Here is a 20,864-nt window from a genome sequence, read left to right as displayed (position 1 = left end):
TAGTCGTGCAAATTCCAGGAGCTTGCTCAGGCGCCAGTCTCTCAGAATCCAAACTAAAGCAGCAGTGATATAAGAGTGACTTTGTGATTCCTGAACCAGATGAAATTCAAAAACTCACTTGAACCTGCAGCCACACATAATGAAAATTAAAGGCTTTTGAATTTAGTTGTAAACAGGCGGGCAATTTGCTTCAAGTGTTAGTAACTCGGGCTCCACCTGAAGTCTGCTCCATGAGTGAATCTCATCCTATTGGACAATACTGTAAACGCCTAGTAGAGTGGTTTGCAATTTGTTGGAACAGACTAACTTGGTGTGCCCACTTGTCAGACTTGTTGCTGCTCCTAACTCAAACATAAAATGTTCTTGTCCATAATCCTGCTGGAAGATGTTAATTCAGAGCAGGACATTAGGTGAAGAATGTATTTTTCTTCCTGATGAGATGCAAAATCTTTAGTATATGTAAAGCTAAAAAGGAGGGTGATTTTTAATCGGTTAATTAAGGTACAGTAGGGGAAACGAAGGGTTAAGGGTGCGAAAATCGTTAGAAAGGAGAGGTAAGATTTTAATCTTAACATTTGACTTAATTTTCTTAATGTGTTTTCTAGTCAATTACAGAGGTTACCACAGGGTTCTTGCTGAGAACTCTTGATAACCTGGTGTTCTTAAATCACAAATAGACAGAACCAGTGTGCGGGAGAGGATCACAGAACAGCTATGACAGGAGAGCAAGCAGGTGCAGGAAAAGTGTTCACCATCAACCTCACTGTCTCAGTGAATGACCTGAGTCTGCTCAGCTCAACCCAACTTCCAACTGTGGTGATAGTTGTGGAGGTGAGGAGGGGTGTGGTATACCTGTGGTCCCATAGTCATCAGCAAATCCATGCCATCTATCCTACCAGTCTTCCAAACACTTGTTCAAGGGTTGTATATGAGATTGGCTTTTGTAATTCAGGGAGGACCCGTATGCAATACTATATCCTTATGAAAATCGCAGAAAATTTTAACTTGGATGTAGCAGTTTTTTGTAAAATATTGATTAGTATTACAGGATATTGCATACTTGCCTCAAACTTGAGTCCAATTTGTACATTGACCTTTTTTCAAAATCTGGCTAACTTATTGAAATTACTACAAACCATATACAGTATATGGTGGCAGTTTTGTATTTCATATGGGAATAGGAAAATGGTAATTGCAAATTTGACCAGTTTTTTTATTATTTAAGTATAATTAGTTGAAATTCATGACGACATTGCACGTGATTTGCACCTCTGAGTGAAATTACCTCTCTTTGTTTCATTTAGTGGCAGTTTATTTTTAACTGTTTATCAGGATGGAAGAAAATATTGAAGAAAATGAGACAGCGCTGGAAATGCTTGTGTAATTAGTAGATGCTATTTGTGTATTTCTTGACTAATTTTTTTATTTTACCCCCAATGCACATATATTTTCTGTGGAAATATGAACTGAAATTTAAGCAAAAACTAATGCAAAAAGGTGTTTAAAGGTAACTTACCTTTCTGCTTGTTTCATGGTTCTAAGCCCTATAAATTCCATAGGTTTATGGATCCTTGCTAAGAAGTTGAGAATTCTGTGGAGTGGAAAATTGCAGTGGTGGAACAATCTAACACGTGGAACCAGGATCTTTGGTTTTGATAGTGGATGCACACAGCCAGGGCCAACTGCCTTTTAAAAAGCAAGGTCAGGGTTGAGGTTACAATGTGATAAACCCATAGCAGCCACTTAACTAATTTGGATTGTCCGATCTCCTGTCCTTTTTTCTGAATGTGAGAATAGAGGTCGACCTTCACTAATCCGGCACCATTGGGACCTGAGGAGTGCCGGATTAGTGAAAATGCCGAATTACAGAAGGATCACATGAAGCATAATCAGTGCCGGATTATTGAAGGAACCGGATTACAGGTAGTCGGATTAGTGAAGGTCGACCTGTATTATCAGGTGTTCAGATTGCAACATTTAAGAAAAGTTTGTATGGGTACGTGGATGGGAGGGGTACGGAGGGCTGTGCTCCAAGTGCAGGCCGATGGGATGAGGCAGAATAACAGGTCGGCAAAGACTAAATGGACCAAAGAGCCTGTTTCTGTATTGTAGCGCTGCATGATGACACTGTTTGTCTCTTGAAAGTATGTCTGTTGGTCAGTCAGGAGTGGAGATAGGAAATGGATTAATTCTGTAGATCAATGGTGATACTAACTCCTATGCTTTCTGGCAATTGTGCAGAATATGTAATGGAGCACTAACCTGTACATTGCAGTTTTATGCTGAGTAAAGGCAGGAAGTAAACTTTCCATTGATTTCTGGTCACTGCTGTACCTCTGACAGTGACATACACTGTATACTAAACCAGGTGCAGTGATTTGTTGACAATCATTATTACTCATGATTGCCTTGATGGTAGTTGCAAATTGTATAATTTGGCTTCAGCTTGTGAAATGTCTTTAGAAATGGTACCCCTCTGTAGTACTTACCACATTATTTATAATAGGCAAACCCAGTAAGCTTGAGGGAATGTAGTTGTAAAACTGAACTTGAACAGTTTGGTTAATGTTGGGTGCTGTTGTGCATCCAATGGAGTTGGAGTTGAAATGAGCATCATCTAGTGATACTGATGTGTATCCAGCTTGAAGATTCGAATCTAATTTCCCCAGGAGAAATCTCATTGTTCAGGTAGGTCTCCGTCAGCTTAATAGTTGACAAAGTAACCTGTGCAGCCAATATAGGGTTATGTCTGTATTAGACTTGGTGCAGAATTTCCATGAGAAGGTACTGAAATCGTGATCCAAGGCACAATCTGGAATGGACCTAGACTTGTATGCTTCTTGTCCAGTTTTTATTCTGGGTTACTTTCATGCAAATATTCTCAGGCTTCCATAGATTCTAATTTCCTTTGGAACTTGAATTAGTTTATCGAGCATTTCCCCCATCTTATAACAGATGTTACGATACGTACTGCTCAAACAGATTGACTTGCGTTTTTAAATAATTCATAATTCCTCATTATTTATTGTCTAGCAGACCTTTATTATTACTATGCCTCTTAGAAGAGGAGCATACATCAATTTTGTAAGTACATCCTGAAATGTTCTGTTAATGATTCTGTATGTTGGAAGATTGTCCATTAGCTTGAATTTCCCTGGGCTTGCTAATGGATATAATCCAGCATTGAACGTTTGAAGGACCTTTCATCTGAAATATCAGCTTGGCTTGTCCTGCCATAGATGCTGTCTAACTTGCTGAGTATTTCCAGCATTTCTGTTTTTAATAAGTTTTCTGTATTGGTTTGACATGAAAGTCAAAGTACACTTATTATCAAAGTATGTATGCAGTACACAACTCTGAGATTCATCTTCCCTCACAGACAGATTTGGAACAAAGATGATCCATAGGACCTGTTTAAACAAAAATTACGTCAACCCCACTCCCACATAAAGAAACAAATTGCGCAAATGGTGACAAAAAAAAGAGAGAAAACACAGAATATAAAACACAAAATCAAAAGGCATATTCAGTTTAGCTCAGTGTTCGTTATCTGCAGGCCACCCTGATTCAAAGTTGCCCAAAGTAGCAACAAAAATGGGAGCGACTAGAAGAGCATCATATATGACTTAGTCCACGATCCACAAACCACATTGATTAAACCTTGCTCTGGCATCGCCTGACAGCATCGAGAGAGGGAGGGAGAGAGAGGGAGAATGCAAGGACCTTCCCTTGGGAACAGGGAGGGAGAGAAAGACCATCACTCTCCTCTGGCGGCAGCAAGCGAGAGGCCGTAGATGGTGCTGAACTCTCGCCCTCTGCACCAGCCTCAATAATTTCAATCTTCCTCAGTGCTTTGATTGCCGAGAGTTGGAGTCGATCATGGGTCTCCTGGTCTTTTGCTCACAGCCACATGGAACTGTCTCGGAGGCAGCAAAGTTACTATTATTTAATATTAAAGCATTGGCTTTAATATTAATTAATATTAACATTTTAACCTTAAACTGTTCCCAATTTAAGCCTTAGTTCCATGTTACATCTTTACAAGCACCATTTACACAGAACCAATTTATTTTTTATTCAAGCTGCTGTGACAAAGTTGTTCCCCTGTACTGCCCGTGTACACGTTGGCAAATCGGTCAGATTGTCAGGTGATGTTTAGGCTTTTCAGGAAGACCACGTCTGGGTAAATCTGAGAAAAATATTGTCAAAGTAGCCCAGAGAAGTTCCAAATAGCATTTTCCCCCCCTTTCTGTATCTATCTTGTTTACAAAAGGGTTTGTGCTTTTGTTTTGAGCATAAAATGTCATGGCATCTGTGTAGTGAGATATGCAGGGTACTAACATTAACAATGAGAACCACTCGTGAAAGATGATGTGATCTTGTTGCACTGGGGAGGACTGGGTTCAAAGGGATCAGGTTGTAGGCCAGAGAAGTTCAGCATATTAAGTGAGCCAGCATGCAATATGCTCAAATATCCAGTTGTATGAAAAATAGGTAGTACTTTCTGTGGTTGAAGTGCCTATTTTCAGCAATCCTGGGAACTGGAAGGTAGAGTTCAGATTTGAGTGCACTTCTCCCCATGTGTTCATTTTGTTTGAGAGAATCAAGTCCATCATTTATTTTAACCTGGAGCACAGTGATCCTCGGGGAAAAAATTCCTTGAGTTTTATTTTCACCTGTTGTTTTCCAGTTTTAGACACCCCCTCCAAAACAAAATGTCCGTTTTATTACCGACACTTGTCATAAATAACTATGTTGGTTTCACGTTTACTTCTGTACCTTCCCACCTCCCAGCATGTTTGATGCTCTTAGATCCCTTTGCTATTACATCTCTCACACCAAGCAATTTTGGCTGTCTCGATAGTTACTTATTTCCTGTGGTGCAAACATTGAAGGAAAATTTATATTGAATTACTGGTTAGACAACTGGATGATGAAGAGTGCTCAAAGCTGTACTGTCTTTCAGGAAGAAGCATGGTGCCTTCCTTCATTATCACGGTGGGTCTCAATCATTAGTGCTTGTAAATCTGCAGGCGTTGAAAGACAATGACTGTGGATCTGTCTGCCATGGATGGTACTTTTGCCAGATCTCCCAGTGTCAAGTTTCCACTGACTCGATGTACACTTTGTACAAATGCAGAGCAAATAACAATAAATAATTTGTAATGCGGACAACCTTATTTGACTATTCGTAAAGAAAAAAATATATGTTGATATTCGAGTTTGGATTTTTGTAAAGCTGGGATTGATGTCCAGGGTGGTATTGGGCATCCCCAGTGATTTTGTTTCATTTAAAAATAATATTTATGGGGTTAAGTTAGATTTATTTTCAAAATTTTACAAATGTTATCTCTTACATAATTTGCACTCACCCATATCATCCATTTGCACTGCATTTAAGTGTTTGTATTTGTGTTGTCTTGATTTCCGGTCAAGGAAATGATTGCGTAGATTTGTTGCAAAGTTCAAGTACTATTACCCTGTGTTACCCTAATATATGGAATAATCTCATCAATAAGTCAGCAAGTGCATAAAACAGTGAATGTAGTAAAACTGGTCTGACATCATCTGTGGAGAAACAGATTGCCCTAAATATTAACTCGCTGTTCTGACGTAGCCTAGACAGGCTAAGTAATTCCAGTTTTTTTCTGTTTCTATTTTAGATAATTCAGTATTTTATGTTTGTGAATACACCTCTGCTGGCCTGTACAGATTCTTGACTGTGGGATGGGAATGGATGCATTAAAATGGGACTGTAATATGTGAATTCACCTATCTGTTTTGGGTCATGAAGACTGCATTGTCTTATCCTTTCTTCCACGCCACCTTAGTTAAGCTGATAAAGAGTATTTTGTGTGTGATATTGCCTATGTTCTCATGCAATAGAAAGTAAGTGCATTATTTAATTTATGTTTTCTTTATTTTAAGGAACTTTCTGTGTGTTGCATTACAAAGATGTCTGCTTGACTTAAGTGGATAGAAAGTGACATGGAATGGATTAGTTGTTGAACAGTTTTTAAGTATCAGTACCCGCTGAAGTGAGCACATTTGGAACAAAGTGTTAAATACTGCTGAGCAGTAAATGCAACAAGATGACTGATCCCATCATGGACTTCTTGGATGATGCCAATTTGTTTGGTGGAGGACTAGAAGGATTGACAGATGATGGATTTTCACAACCTGGACCAGTTTCGTTGGTTGATGAACTAAACCTAAGTGCAGATTTTGAACCTTTGCAAGTTGAGCCATTGCATCATGTACCAGAGACACAGACACCAGATAAAATTAACTTTGAACAATTACAGACATTTGATTCATTAAAACTTCATCACGTGAACCAGCCATTTAATCTGGTGGGCAGCGGTAATGAGACTAGTGTATTGTCTCCACATTCCCAATATCATTGCTCACCTGATCATCAAAATCAGACAAACGGGCTCTTTCCTTCTGCCCATAGTGAGAATAGTGCACAGTCGTTTGTCGATGGAAGTCCAATGTGGGGTCACCAAAGTCCTATTTCAAATCAAAATGGATCACCATTCCATACCTTGCAAGGACATTCACAGTCCATGCAGCAGATGACCCCGTTTTTAACGCACCATGACTTTGCTTTGCCTCAGTCGAACCAACAGCAGCAGCAAGCTGAGTCCATGCACCCTCCGCAGACTCTTAACCATTTCACTACAGGACAGAAAACTCTAAGTCAAGGCAATCAGTTCATGGGGGTCCATGGGTCGCCTTCATCTCACATGACTCGCATTGGCCAACCAACTACTACAGTTAGCTCATCCACTCAGCGCCCTGCCACAGTGCAGCAGTTCAGCCAGCCAGCCGCCACTGTGAATCCCGTACATCCTATTCGATTCACCAGTAGTGCCAACCATGGCAGTGTACATCACAACGTCAGCTACTCGAGCTCTTCACGAGAAATGACTACTTGTTCTATCAACAATTCAAGCCAGTTTACCCCTCAGTATTCCTATCCTAATAACAACCTGGCTAATGGCAACAACCTGCCACCTACTACAATACTTTCGACTCATCAGCCATCGCCGGGGATGACATGCTTCCCAGGGAGTGATGCGTTCACAGTGCCAGCAGGGACCAACCAAGAAACAGTACATCATATGCTCAGTCCCAACAGTCCTGCTAAGCAAAAGATTTTATCGCCTATGCATTCTGTAAACACTCAGGGAAATTTCAGTCCTTCAAGTATGTCCTCTGTTCAAACTGATGTGCCAATAACAACCAGCTCAGTATCGAAAATGAGAATTTCTAATGCATCAACTCAAAGGAAACCAACGGGCATTTCACCGTTACAGGGAAATCCACTTCCACAGTGTCAGTCGCATCCCTTGACGAGGATGGATACTGAGGATGTTTTTCAGGACCAGCTGTTAACATCTTTTGGGAACTCCGGTCTGCACCAGAGAGATTCACCTCCTGTTCCAAGGCCAACTGTTCCCCAACAGGTACAGCAACATCTAAACATGCAACAGGACATGGTTATCCAGCATCAAATGCATCAAGAAACATCTGCCGCCAGTCACATCCCTTCTCAACACTGGCAACCATCGATAGCCAGCCAGCATCGGCCGGCGAAAGGAACTGTACAGCTGCAGGTTTGTACTTGAACTTCTGCCTTTGAGTTAGATTTTGCAACTACTTTCAGCTGACAATATAATTGTGTTGCATTTAAAATGTTAATAAAGGGCAACTTTAAAAATCTGTTTTTAGAAATAAAAGTACAAGTGTTGCTGGAGTGGAGTTTATCCTACTTCATTACTTTAAGACATCAATTGGTTTTTGCATGGTTAGGTTTTAAGAGTTTTGTCCCCAAAATTACTGGAAATGTGAATTGGTTGATGGCAACAAAGGCATCGCGCCCTCTGGGGAGCAGTGGGAAAATATATATCACCTTAACCAATGAGATTAATGGACTGAGAAACAAACACAGGAGGTGAAAAGAATGTGGACGAGAGCAGATGAATTCGGTAGCAAATTAAAAACAGAAACGCACAGTACAAAAATGCTAAGCTAAAAGGAGGAAATAGAAAAAATCATCCTAAAAATGCGAAAAAATTGAAAATCTGAAAGAAAAAAATACAATATACAGTTCCCACTTTTTGGGCAAAAGCCTATTTGGTACCCATTAACAATTATCACCTTGTTTAAAGGGTACTTGTACTATAAATAGACCTGACTTTCCATGGCATGTGTAATGGGCAATTAATTCACAAATGCAGCAACATCAGGAACTCACAGGAAGGTGAAGGGCACGATGTTTTAGCAAAGCTAACAGTGGCACATTGGCTAGCAACTTGAGGTTCCTTGTAATTCTTGGATTATCTTTTTGCTTGAGGATGTTTTTTGATTTGTATATTAATAGTGCTTAAATATGACTCTATTTGTAGGTGTGGAAATGTAAAATAAGTGGGAAGTTTTGTGGTTGTAATATAATCTCCACATTCAGAAATGGTACATTTCAGTTGTTGGGGTGTTCAATTAAATGAAGGTTAGCGTGCTACAATTGTGGTGTTACATTTGAAGAACTATGAACTTAACTTTTGGTTTATTCTGGAGAACAGTTTAATTAAGGCATTGAATACCTGAAATAGTGAATTTTCAATCTTAGAAACCATGAATGAAAACTAGGAGTACTTTGATGTTTCTTAAAATTGGTGGTCAGTCAGTGATTGCTTAGGAGCTGTACTTGCAGATTGCCTGACATTATTGCAGCTAGTGGTGCTGTGAAGTATCAAAGTCTTGCAGAGGTGTTTTACCTTCATTCTGTATGTCATGATTATATTGCATCAAGTTTTCTGCAAAGAAGTAATTTTCACACTGGTGAACGCAGCAGGCCAGGCAGCATCTCTAGGAAGAGGTACAGTCGACGTTTCGGGCCAAGACCCTTTGTCAGAACGAAGGGCCTTGGCCTGAAACGTTGACCGTACCTCTTCCCAGAGATGCTGACTGGCCTGCTGCGTTCACCAGCAACTTTTATGTGTGTTGCTTGAAATTCCAGCATCTGCAGATTTCCTGGTTTGAATTTTCAGATTGGTTCTTCTGGCATAATTTTCTCACTAGCATGTGGTTGACATATAGGTACGGCCTGATGTAAATTGTGGGATGAGCTTTAGAAATTGTGGTCAAGTTGCAGGCGAGACAGAGTTCAAGTTCAAGTTTAATTGTCATTCAACTATAATTGAAAACCCATGAATACAGCCAAGCAAAACAGCATAACTCCGGGCCAAGGTGCAAAACACAGTACCAACAGGCATACGTAGCACACACACATACATATATATATATATATATATATATATATATATATATATATATATATATATAGTCACAAAAAAAATAGTCCAGGTCCCTGAGTCCATGAATGTTTCAGCAGTCTGCAGTTGATCACAGCACAGCTTGTCTTCTGCTGAGCGAACACAGGGGGCAGCACCAACTTCAACATGGACACAGCGCCACACCGCCTCCGGCACTGGTGAAGCGCCTGACTCTGATGACTTCCCACTGTTTGGCGACATCATGGCTGAGGCCTAGTCCTCACTACAACCAAGGCCATGCAGCTTCCCTGCCGTCCGCCCATAAACCAATGAATTAGACTTCAGAATCAGGTTTATATCACCAGCATATGCCATGAAATTTATTAACTTAATGGCAGCAGTACAATGCAATACATGATAATATAGAAATAAATGACTTAATCAATTGCAGTATATGTATATATTAAATATTTCAATTAAAAATAGTGTAAAAACAGAAATAATATTTTTTAAAAAGTGACTTGCAGCATCCCACACCACCAAGGGTGTGAGATAACGACACCACCAAGGGTATTGCGATCACAAGAACAGTGACTAAGACACAGTGACCTTCGCACACCACCTCCTTGTTGCATGCAGCATCACGGTCTGTACCAAGTCCAGCTCCTTCACTTTCTCTGCCAGCAAGCAACTGGGTGATGGGGTAGATTTGCAGTACTTTAAGTCCTTGAGGTCCAGCAGGGTCTTGTGATTGTAAGTATAAAAATAATACATTTTTAAAAAGCCAATACACCTTTGGTTGACCCCACATAAACCACCGCCGCCACCTTACCGGAAGACTAAACTATATAAAAGAGTTACTTCCTATTGTGTTAATTTGTATAAATCAGCCAAGCTGGAGACCAGTGTGCTAGTGGAGAGTCTTCAGACAGACCTTCCAAAATAATGGGTACAGCTTTTGAAGAAAGTGATATTGTGGGATCTACAATTTACCCAATGGAAGTAGGGCACCACAGTTTGGAAAAGTGTAAAACTGATTGGGAACCAAGTTCAGATTTTTAAATTTGAACTAATTGATTCTCAGCTTTGGCTTGGATATCAGATGAAATTTTCCACCTAAGGTTTTTGGTATGTTTAACTCAATGCATGCCGATGTTGCTGACAGTGGCATTTATCACTTGTCCTATTAAGATTCTCTCCAAATCTAATCCAGGAATCACGTTTCAGCCAACTGGGTAAGGACTATCAACTTCCTTCTCTGAAGTCCTCAGTGAACCAGAAGGACTTTTTTAAAATGGTAATCCAGTGGTTTTGTTGTTACCATTTCTGAGATTATATATTTTTTTAATTTGCACAATTACTTAGTGAATTACTTTAAAGACCCCAGCTGCTACAGTGGGATTCAAACTTGCATATCCACATCACTGGTCCAGAACTCTGGCTGCTGATCCATAAGGTACCAGTACACATGTGCAGCTCAACATTGCAAGTTGATACCACTTTTAATATTTAACCTATCAATAAATGTGAATGGATTCCAGATAATTGTGGATCTGTCCATGTACACAAATTTTGAAGTAATCATTTAAATTTATTTGGAACTTTATCTGTATAGAGGAGAAACTCCATCTACTCTTTGTCAGCAATGTGTTTTCATGTTAATTTTGAAAGGATCTGTCTCCATGCTGTTATTTTTTTCTACTTTCCTCTCCAGTCATGTTTGGGACCTTTCTAAACAGAAAAATAACAAATAAGCATCCGTTAGTCTCGTGAGACCATGGATTTGAGCCTTGGAAGGTTTTTCTAGGGCGCAGGCCTGGGCAAGGTTGTATGGAAGACCAGCAGTTCCCCATGCCACAAGTCTCCTCTCTCCACGTCACCGATGTTGTCCACGGGAAGGTCACTAGGGCCGATACAGCTTGGCACCGGTGTCGTTGCAGAGCAATGTGTGGTTAAGTGCCTTGCTCAAGGACACAACACGCTGCCTCAGCTGAGGCTCGAACTAGCAACCTTCAGATCACTAGACGAACACCTTAACCACTTGGCCACGCGCCAACGAAATAACATTTTTTTGGTACACACATGTTAACCAAAATTTTAGTAACTTTATTCTTCATGTTATCTACGGCACGGTAACGTAATGGTTAGCACAATGCTTTACAGTATCAGCAACCCAGATTTAATTCCAGCCACAGTCTGTAGGGAGTTTGTACATTCTCCCTGTGGCTGCATGCTCCGGTTTCCTCCCACAGTCCAAAGTTCTACCGGTCAGTAGGTTAATTGGTCATTGTAAATTGTCTTCGAGATTTGGCTTGGATTAAATTGGGGGTTGCTAGGCGGTGCTGTCATCCTTTCGCACATGAGTGCAAGAACAAACTATGCAGTTGATAAACAGAAGCATGTCTCAGCAAGTTTGAAATTCCAACAGTGTGATGTTAAAAAAAATGTTCACTTATTTAAAAAAAAGCATCGTGGAGGGAGAAGGGAAAGTTGTAATATTTCTAATGGGAACGTTCTGGTCAAGTATAGGATACTGCTGGAATGTTGTGTGAGAAGAAAATAAAAATTCCTTTGTCAGGACAAAAAGTAGTCAAAGTTCATACGTACAATCACTCACTCACTCACACACACAGACTTGTAACATTACTTTTAATAATAATGTGCCCTTAAAAGCTTCTCGGATAAGCAAAAGTTGATTGTAATAGTAATTGGCTGTGCATTATAGAGGTTTTGTTCTCTGGTGGCCAGATGTATGGAAGGGAACAATGGCCGAAACCTGTGTGCAGATCACAGTGGAGCACCACCTGCTGGAAGATAGATGTGACCATGTCAGGCTCAGCTTTGATGACAGATTGCCAGGAAAAGGCCCAGCAGGGAATTGTTGCCTTATGAAGCATGGGAGGAAATTGATGATGGAGGCACATGAACAAACAAAACTGCTGAATATGTGCTACCCTTGAACTGTACTGCAAATGTAACCCAGCTGGAATGAAGATATCGGGATTGGCAAGACATGATAATGTAGCCCACAACACGATGGTTCTTGGCACTTCAAAGCTAAACTGATCTGCAATTTTACAAGTACAAAATCATTTGGCACTGTTTAAAACTTGTTTGCTAATATGTGCCAATTTAACCCTGCTCAATGTCCAGAGTTACTTATCAAATAAGTTACGCAAGTGGTAGTGGTTGAATTCTAATCAAAGCACGAACTGTTTAACAGCCTTTAAGCAACAGCATTTAACGGGAATACTGCTACACCAGAATCCACCGAAACATACTATAAAGAAAGGGGCTTCCCTTCCTCCACTATCAACTCTGCTCTTAAACACATCTCCCCCATTTCATGTACATCTGCTCTCACTCCATCCTCTCGCCACCCCACTAGGAATAGGGTTCCCCTGGTCCTCACCTACCACCCCACCAGCCTCCGGGTCCAACATATTATTCTCCGTAACTTCCGCCACCTCCAACGGGATCCCACCACTAAGCACATCTTTCCCTCCCCCGCTCTCTCTGCATTCCGCAGGGATCGCTCCCTACGCAACTCCCTTGTCTATTCGTCCCCCCCATCCCTCCCCACTGATCTCCCTCCTGGCACTTATCCGTGTAAGCGGAACAAGTGCTACACATGCCCTTACACTTCCTCCCTTACCACCATTCAGGGCCCCAAACAGTGCTTCCAGGTGAGGCAACACTTCACCTGTGAGTCGACTGGGGTGATATACTGCGTCCGGTGCTCCCGATGTGGCCTTTTATATATTGGCGAGACCCGACGCAGACTGGGAGACTGCTTTGCTGAACATCTATGCTCTGTCCGCCAGAGAAAGTAGGATCTCCCAGTGGCCACACATTTTAATTCCACATCCCATTCCCATTCTGACATGTCCATCCACGGCCTCCTCTACTGTAAAGATGAAGCCACACTCAGGTTGGAGGAACAACACCTTATATTCCGTCTGGGTAGCCTCCAACCTAATGGCATGAACATCGACTTTTCTTACTTCCGCTAAGGCTCCACCTCCCCCTCGTACCCCATCTGTTACTCATTTTTATGCACACATTCTTTCTCTCACTCTCCTTTTTCTCCCTCTGTCCCTCTGAATATACCTCTTGCCCATCCTCTGGGTCCCCCCCTCCCTTGTCTTTCTTCCTGGACCTCCTGTCCCATGATCCTCTCGTATCCCTTTTTGCCTATCACCTGTCCAGCTCTTGGCTCTATCCCTCCCCCTCCTGTCTTCTCCTATCATTTTGGATCTCCCCCTCCCTCTCCAACTTTCAAATCCCTGACTCACTCTTCATTCAGTTAGTCCTGACGAAGGGTCTCGACCTGAAACGTTGACTGCACCTCTTCCTACAGATGCTGCCTGGCCTGCTGCGTTCACCGGCAACTTTGATGTGTGTTGCTTGAATTTCCAGCATCTGCAGAATTCCTGTTGTTTGCGTTTAAACATACTACTTAGTAGTTTAATTTCAAGGAAGTTAAACAACTAAAGGTATTTGACAAAGTTGTTCATGAAGGATATCAATAAGATTGAAAGAGTGCAGAGAAAATTTACAAGGATGTTGCTGGGATTTGAAGGCCTGAGTTATAGAGAAAGGTTAGATAGGATGGCACTTATTGCCTAGAGCGTAAGAGAATGAGGGGAGATTTGATCGAGGTATACAAAATTATAGCGGGCTTTTTCCACTGAGATTGGGTGGGATTAGAACTAGAGGTCATGGGTTAAGGGTGAAAGGTGAAATGTTTAAGGGGGCATTACTTCTCTCAGAGGGTTGTGAGATTGTGGACATGCTGCCAGTAAAAGTGGTGGACGTGGGTTTGATTTCATAGGATAAGTACATGGATGGAAGCCTATGGTCCAGGTGCAGATCAATGGGACTGAGCAGATTAATGGTTCAGTATCGATTAGATAGGCGGAAGGGCCTATTTCCATGCTGTATTGTTCTATGACTCCAGATAAAGCTTCTGGCTATGGCCCAAGTTTATATTTCTGCCAGCCGGGTAAAAGAACGGCTTTTGTAGAGAGAAGCAGCTGGGTGACACTCTCCTGTTATTTAATCTAAACAGCTAGAATACCGATGTGCAGAATGAAATTTACCATCATATTAATACTGTTTAGTATTATAAAAGGATAATTACAATTATTAAGCATAATGTTTCGCAGTTGAATTTTTATTTTCCTACCAATTTACTGACATATCCAGTGCCCAAACCTGTGCACACGTACATGCATGAACACACAAACGCACACACTCTTAAATATATATCATGCTGTCAGATAGCATCCAATAATCAACAACCAAGACATGCAGAGGTCGGAATATTCAATACCACTCTTCTACATTTTCCCCTTCTGTCTTTCATCTACCGCTCTCTTCACTACTGCTCCCCAACCTATACCGTCATTACCTTCACAGGAGCATAACTTAGAAATAAACGTACCAGCTGTTTTTGTGTAGGTACGTATGTGGTGGAAGACCACTCTAAATTTTAAAATAAATCAGAGTCGTGAGAGCACTGATTGAGAGACATGAGCAATGCCATTTAATGACACCTTACGTGTCCCGATCAACTTCGGAGACAGCAACAAAAAACAATTCATTAGACTGGTAATAAATTAATTAGACTTAAATACCTATAAAAATGTTCATGCTTGGTCTCCTTGCTTCATGTCAATAATATTGTTGTCTGATTCAGGTTTTTACTTCTTCACTGATGATGTAAAAGGAGATGTGGTTTGATCCAGATGGATCACCAGAAGATCATGATAAGTCCAGTTCAGTGTGGTCAGATTACAGTAGTATTTGTTGGAATCTAATATTTATAGCTTCATACCAAGAAATCCAAGATTGTTTAAACAATCTTTGACTTGGTGACATTGAGGAAGAGGTTATTTGCCTGGCACCAGGCCTTGAGCTCTTCCACCTCCTCTCTGTAGGGCCTTCTCATCGTTGTTGGTGATGAGCCCCATCACTGTCACATCATCAGTGAACTTGACAATGTGATTACTCAGGTGTTTGGCTGTATATTCTTGTGTAAGCAGAGTGTATAGCAGTAGGTTCAGCACACTGCTCTGGGAGGGGAGGGGGCACCAAGCTGAGGATGATGGGGAGGGAGGAGCAGTTGTGCATCCTGCCTATCTAAGCTCGGTTGGTTAGGAAGCCCAACACCCAGTTGCACAGTGGCATATTTAGACCGAGGAGTAGGAGTTTGTTCACCAATAGTGCGGAATACTCAACTGAAATCCAGAGGCAGCGTTCTGACATAAGTGTCCATGTTTTCTAGGTGTGTCAGGTGTGCTATGACATCTGTTGTAGATTGGTTCTTTCGGTAAGCATATTGGTGGTTATCCAGTAAAAATGAAAAATACAGATTAGAAAAAAATACGTAAGTTGTTCAAGTACTTCTAACAAATGTCAAGAGTATTTTTTTAATCTGATATCAGTTCTGAAAGTTTGTGCCTTGGAACCAGTTCTCAGTTGCTGAAATGTTTGCTTAATCATATTTGTCATGAGGTGAGTGTATTTGACCCTTTGGCTAAAATAGGAATACTTCAGTTTTAAGCTGTAAATTTTGCTTAGCTCATTTTTAACTGTTCAAGTACTTTTAATATGTTTGCCATTCTCTGCATCCTGAAGTTTTGTATTATTTTTAATGTCCATGCAGAGAAAGAGTTAAAAGTTTGAGTTGAGGTTTTAAAGTCCCATTCTTACATTCCCCTAGTTGCTTGGCTGTGTGTGGTCTACCTCTCAACCTCACCATTGGTTGCTTTGCAGTACGTTGCCTGGATCCAAAGATCTGGAACTTGTTCTCTGAACTTCCCTCCTACCTTGCTTCCTGTTGTAATATTTTCTTTTCATGCTCTTGTATTAACATTCCCTCACAGAGTTGGCATGGAAGTTTCTAATGGAGAGCCCTGGGTAAATTTGTCAAGGTCTAATTACATTCCTGGCATGGCAGCCTTTGATCTATACTGTTGAGAAACTCCTGTCCCCTAAACAATTTTAATTAACTGCTCAGCAAAACCTGAAATTATTTACTATTGAGCTAAATATAGAATCAAAAATTGAAAGGCTGAGATAGAATGGATGTGGAGAAGATGTTTTCTATAATATGGGAGTCTAGGACCAATGGGCACAGCCTCACAGAAGAGGGACGTCCATTTAGAAGAGAGATAAGAAGGAATTCCTTTAGCCCAAGGGTAATGAATGTGCGGAATTCATTGCCACGGACAGCTGTGGAGACCAAATCACGGAGTACATTTAAAGCTGCGGTTGATAGGTTCCTGATTAGTCCGTGCATCAAAGGTTACAGAGTGAAGGCAGCAAAACAAGGTTGTGAGGATTAATAAATCAACCATGATGGAATGGCAGAGCAGATTTGATGAGCAAAATGCCCTGATTCAGCTATGTCTTGCGGTCTTAAATCACATCAAACCTTTATATAAATCCAATAGTATGCAAGAATTCAAAATGACAACATTGTTTGTGTTTACTGCATCATTGTCCCTGTCCTTTAATCTCAAATTATCTAGAGTAATTATGTAGTAATTATTTCCCAAAGTGATTAGTGGTGACAGTCAGTATACACCCGGGAAGGGCAAATCCTTCTCTACTAATTTAATTAAATTAGTTGGGGAAGTAACCTGAATAATGGATGATTCTGTTAATGTTGCATATCTTGGATGCCACCATATACTGTATAAAGCTTTGTCCCAAGTGTATATGTTAATGTCCATGAACAGAGACAGGTGTTCTTTTGTTGAAGGTGTCTTTACCACAGTGGTGTACCTCACTGCTATGGTCGAAGAGGCAACAATTATACCGGTGCCTTGGAAGAGTAGTGTGAGCTGCCATAATGACTATCGTCCAGTAGCACTCACATCTACGGTGATGAAATGCTTTGAGAGGTTGGTCATGGCTAGAATCAACTACTGTCTTGGCAAGGACCTGGACCCACTGCAGTTTGCATATCACCACAATAGATCTACGGCAGATGCAATTTCAATGGCTCTTCACACGGCCTTAGACCACCTGGACAATACAAACACCTATGTCAAGGTGCTGTTCATTGACTATAGCTCAGCGTTTAACACATCATTCCCACAGTTATGATCGATAAGCTACAGAACTTTGGCCTCTGTACCTCCCTCTGCAATTGGATCCTCACATTTCCAACCGGAAGACCATAATCTGTGCCGATTGCTGATAACATCTCTTCCTCGCTGACGATCAACACTGGCACACTTCAGAGATGTGTAGTTAGTACAGTGCTGTACTCCCTCTACACCCATGACTGTGTGGCTCGGTATAGCTCAAATACCATCTTTAAATTTGCAGGTGATACAGTCATTGTTGGTAGAATATCAGATGGAGACGAGAGGGCGTACAGGAGCAAGGTGTACCAGCTGGTTGAGTGGTGTCACAGTAATAACCTTGCACTTAATGTCAGTAAGATGAAAGAGCTGATTGTGGACTTCAAGAAGGCTAAGACAAGAGAACACGAGCCAATCCTCATAGAGGGATCACAAGTGGAGAGAGTGAGCAATTTCAAGTTCCTGAGTGTCAAGATCTCTGAGGACCAAACCTGGTCCCAACATATACTACACATGCCCTTACACTTGCACCATTCAGGGCCCCAGACAGTCCTTCCAGGTGAGGCGACACTTCACCTGTGAGTTGGCTGGGGTGATTATATTGCATCCGGTGCTCCCGATGTGGCCTTCTATATATTGGCGAGACCCGACGCAGACTGGGAGATCGTTTTGCTGAACACCTATGCTCTGTCCGCCAGAGAAAGTAGGATCTCCCAGTGGCCACACATTTTAATTCCACATCCCATTCCCATTCTGACATGTCTATCCACGATCTCCTCTACTGTAAAGATGAAGCCACACTCAAGTTGGAGGAACAACACCTCATATTCCGTCTGGGTAGCCTTCAACCTGATGGCATGAACATTGACTTCTCTAACTTCCGCTAATACCCCACCTCCCCCTCGTACCCCATCCGTTATTTATATACACACATTCTTTCTCTCACTCTCCTTTTTCTCCCTCTGTCCCTCTGACTATACACCTTGCCCATCCTCTGGGTTTCCCCCCCTCCCCCTTTTCCTTCTCCCTAGGCCTCCTGTCCTCTCAAATCCCTCTTGCCAATCACCTGTCCAGCTCTTGGCTCCATCCCTCCCCCTCCTGTCTTCTCCTATCATTTTGGATCTCCCCCTCCCCCTCCCACTTTTATATCTCTTACTGGTTCTTTCTTCAGTTAGTCCTGATGAAGGGTCTCGGCCTGAAACGTCGACTGTACCTCTTCCTAGAGATGCTGCCTGACCTGCTGCGTTCACCAGCAACTTTGACGTGTGTTGCTTGAATTTCCAGCATCTGCAGAATTCCTCGTGTTTGCGTCCCAACATATCGATGCAGCTATAAAGAAGGCAAGACTGTGGCTGTATTTCGTTAGGAGTTTGTCACCTGAAACACTCCAACTTCTACAGATGTAAAATGGAGAGCATTTTGACAGTCTGCAATGCTGTCCAGTATGGGGCGGGGGGCTACTGCACAGGGTTGAAAGAATCCACAGAAAGTTGTGTAACTCTCGGTTTGGCTAGCGGCTTAATCTAGGGGAAGACAGCTCTTGGCCTGACCAAACTTAAGAAATCTTGTCTGGGTGGATGCTGTACCATGTGTCCCCTGTTACAAATCAGTACCAAAAAATAACAAACGGTATACAATATGCGATTAAACGATTGAGCTTTATAATTCTTAATTTGACTATATGGTTAGTAAAGAAACAAAAAAAAAGAAAAGGTCCTATTCTCATGAAACAGTCTAATGCACAATGTTGGAGCTCACGGTTCGGTTCCTTTGTTCCCCGTCGACCTCCTCCAAGTGTAGCTGACCCTTGGAGCCTCGCTCCAAATCCACTCCTTCTGGTGGTCTACTAACTCTCTTCATTTACATCTTCTGTCCTCATCTCTCCCCGGCAAAAGACTACGAAATTCCTGCTCCCAGACCCACGAGAAAGAACAACATCCCGCTCATTGGCTAGCGCACATTCCAAAGCCCCTGTTATCTCTAGTCATAACCCAAACATTGCTGCTACAGAGAAACCATTATCTTAGCAGTGAAACATTACAGAGAGGCCATTACATTATCAGTGAAACCTTACAGCACATTACAGTTGTTAAATTAGTCGGCTCTAGTATGGGTGTCAACCTCCATAATATCCAAGACATCTTCAAGGAGCAGAGCCTTCGGAAGGTGGCATCCATCATTAAGGATTCCCAGCACCCAGGACATGCCCTCTTCACATTGTTACTGTCAAGAAGGAGGTGCAGAAGCCTGAAGGTACACACTTAGCAATTCAGGAACAGCTTCACCCCTCTGCCATCCAATTCCTAAATGGACATTGAACCCATGAACACCACCTCACTTTTTGCACTATTTTTAACCTAACTATGTAATATACATATATATACTTACTGTAAATGATTTACTTATTTAATTTTTTCTATGTTGTTATGTATTGCATTGTGCTGCTGCTAAGTTAACAAACTTCATGGCACATGCCAGTGATGATAATTCTGATTCATGACCTTGATCTGTCAAGCCTGTTTGAAGTTTATATTCAATGAGAATCCCATGTTAAAAGAAATCATGCAGAAGAAACCTCTGCTTCAGAACTTGGAATGTCAAATCCTTCATAAACAGCCACACTTATCATCTTCAGCACCTTAGAACCTATAGAGCAGGATTTTCTTTCTCTGTTACAAGGGTCTATTGAACACAGAGAGGAGTACTACTACTGCCAGATGCTGCTCAGCTTTCTGGATTAAGAGACGTTTGTGAGGATGGATTACAAAACAAAGAAGTTTATTGAAGGCATTTATGGTGCTGGTAGTGTGGCTTTTTTTTGCTTCTTGGATGCAAAGAGGTATGAAACCTTGAAGAACGTGCAGATGAAAATAATGTGATTTTTAGCTTCAGAGCTTGGAACTATCTGGATGTGGGGGAAAGACTCCAAGTGGTAGAGCAAGAGAAAAGCATCAGTTTAAAGGGAATACAATTGAGACTATCATAGTATTAAAGGAATTGGATGCAATTCATGTAGAAAGATGGCCGTATTGTCTTGAAAGGGAATTTAACTAGTTTCTAAGAGGTTGTCATTTTGATTTGTAGTGAATGTTGCTTGTTGGCTATATTTATTAGTATTCTGGACTTCCAGAGTGTGCAGGGCTTGTTTGCTTTAGAAAATCAGGGGAAAAAATATCCTCAAGATTTTTTAAAAAAATAAATTGGCCTCTAGTTTTATTTCTCATTTGTTTAATTAGGTTGGATTGGGCAGTGAACAAAAATGAGCAGCTATCTCTGTCTTCCCATTGGTGGTGTTGTGCTTTCACAGAGTTTAGTAATATGCAGTCCTTTGGACAATAAGCCTGTTGAGGAAAATATTATTCAAACAGTGTTGCATTTGAATTAAAAGATTTGCTCAAAATATATTTGGAGACCTGTGTTGGGAGAATTATGGGTATTGACGGGGTGGCAACAACCCTTATCTTTGCGTGTTTCTCATGTTTTC

General features: G+C 41.3%; 1 protein-coding gene across 6 annotated transcripts in view; it reads left to right on the top strand.

Moving 5' to 3' along the window:
- The window catches only part of chd9 (chromodomain helicase DNA binding protein 9), a 275,269-nt gene that overhangs the window by 65,681 nt on the left and 188,724 nt on the right, over positions 1-20,864 (top strand). For all 6 annotated transcript variants that reach the window (XM_072279569.1, XM_072279566.1, XM_072279567.1 and 3 more), the window contains one exon: positions 5,929-7,622. In XM_072279569.1, the coding sequence (XP_072135670.1) occupies positions 6,093-7,622 (1,530 nt within the window). In that variant the 5' untranslated portion in view covers positions 5,929-6,092. The remainder of the gene's footprint in view (positions 1-5,928; positions 7,623-20,864) is intronic.

Source organism: Mobula birostris, chromosome 15 (genome assembly GCF_030028105.1).
Source record: "Mobula birostris isolate sMobBir1 chromosome 15, sMobBir1.hap1, whole genome shotgun sequence".
Classification (NCBI taxonomy): Eukaryota; Metazoa; Chordata; class Chondrichthyes; order Myliobatiformes; family Myliobatidae; genus Mobula; species Mobula birostris.
This window is presented reverse-complemented; position numbering and strand designations above follow the sequence as displayed.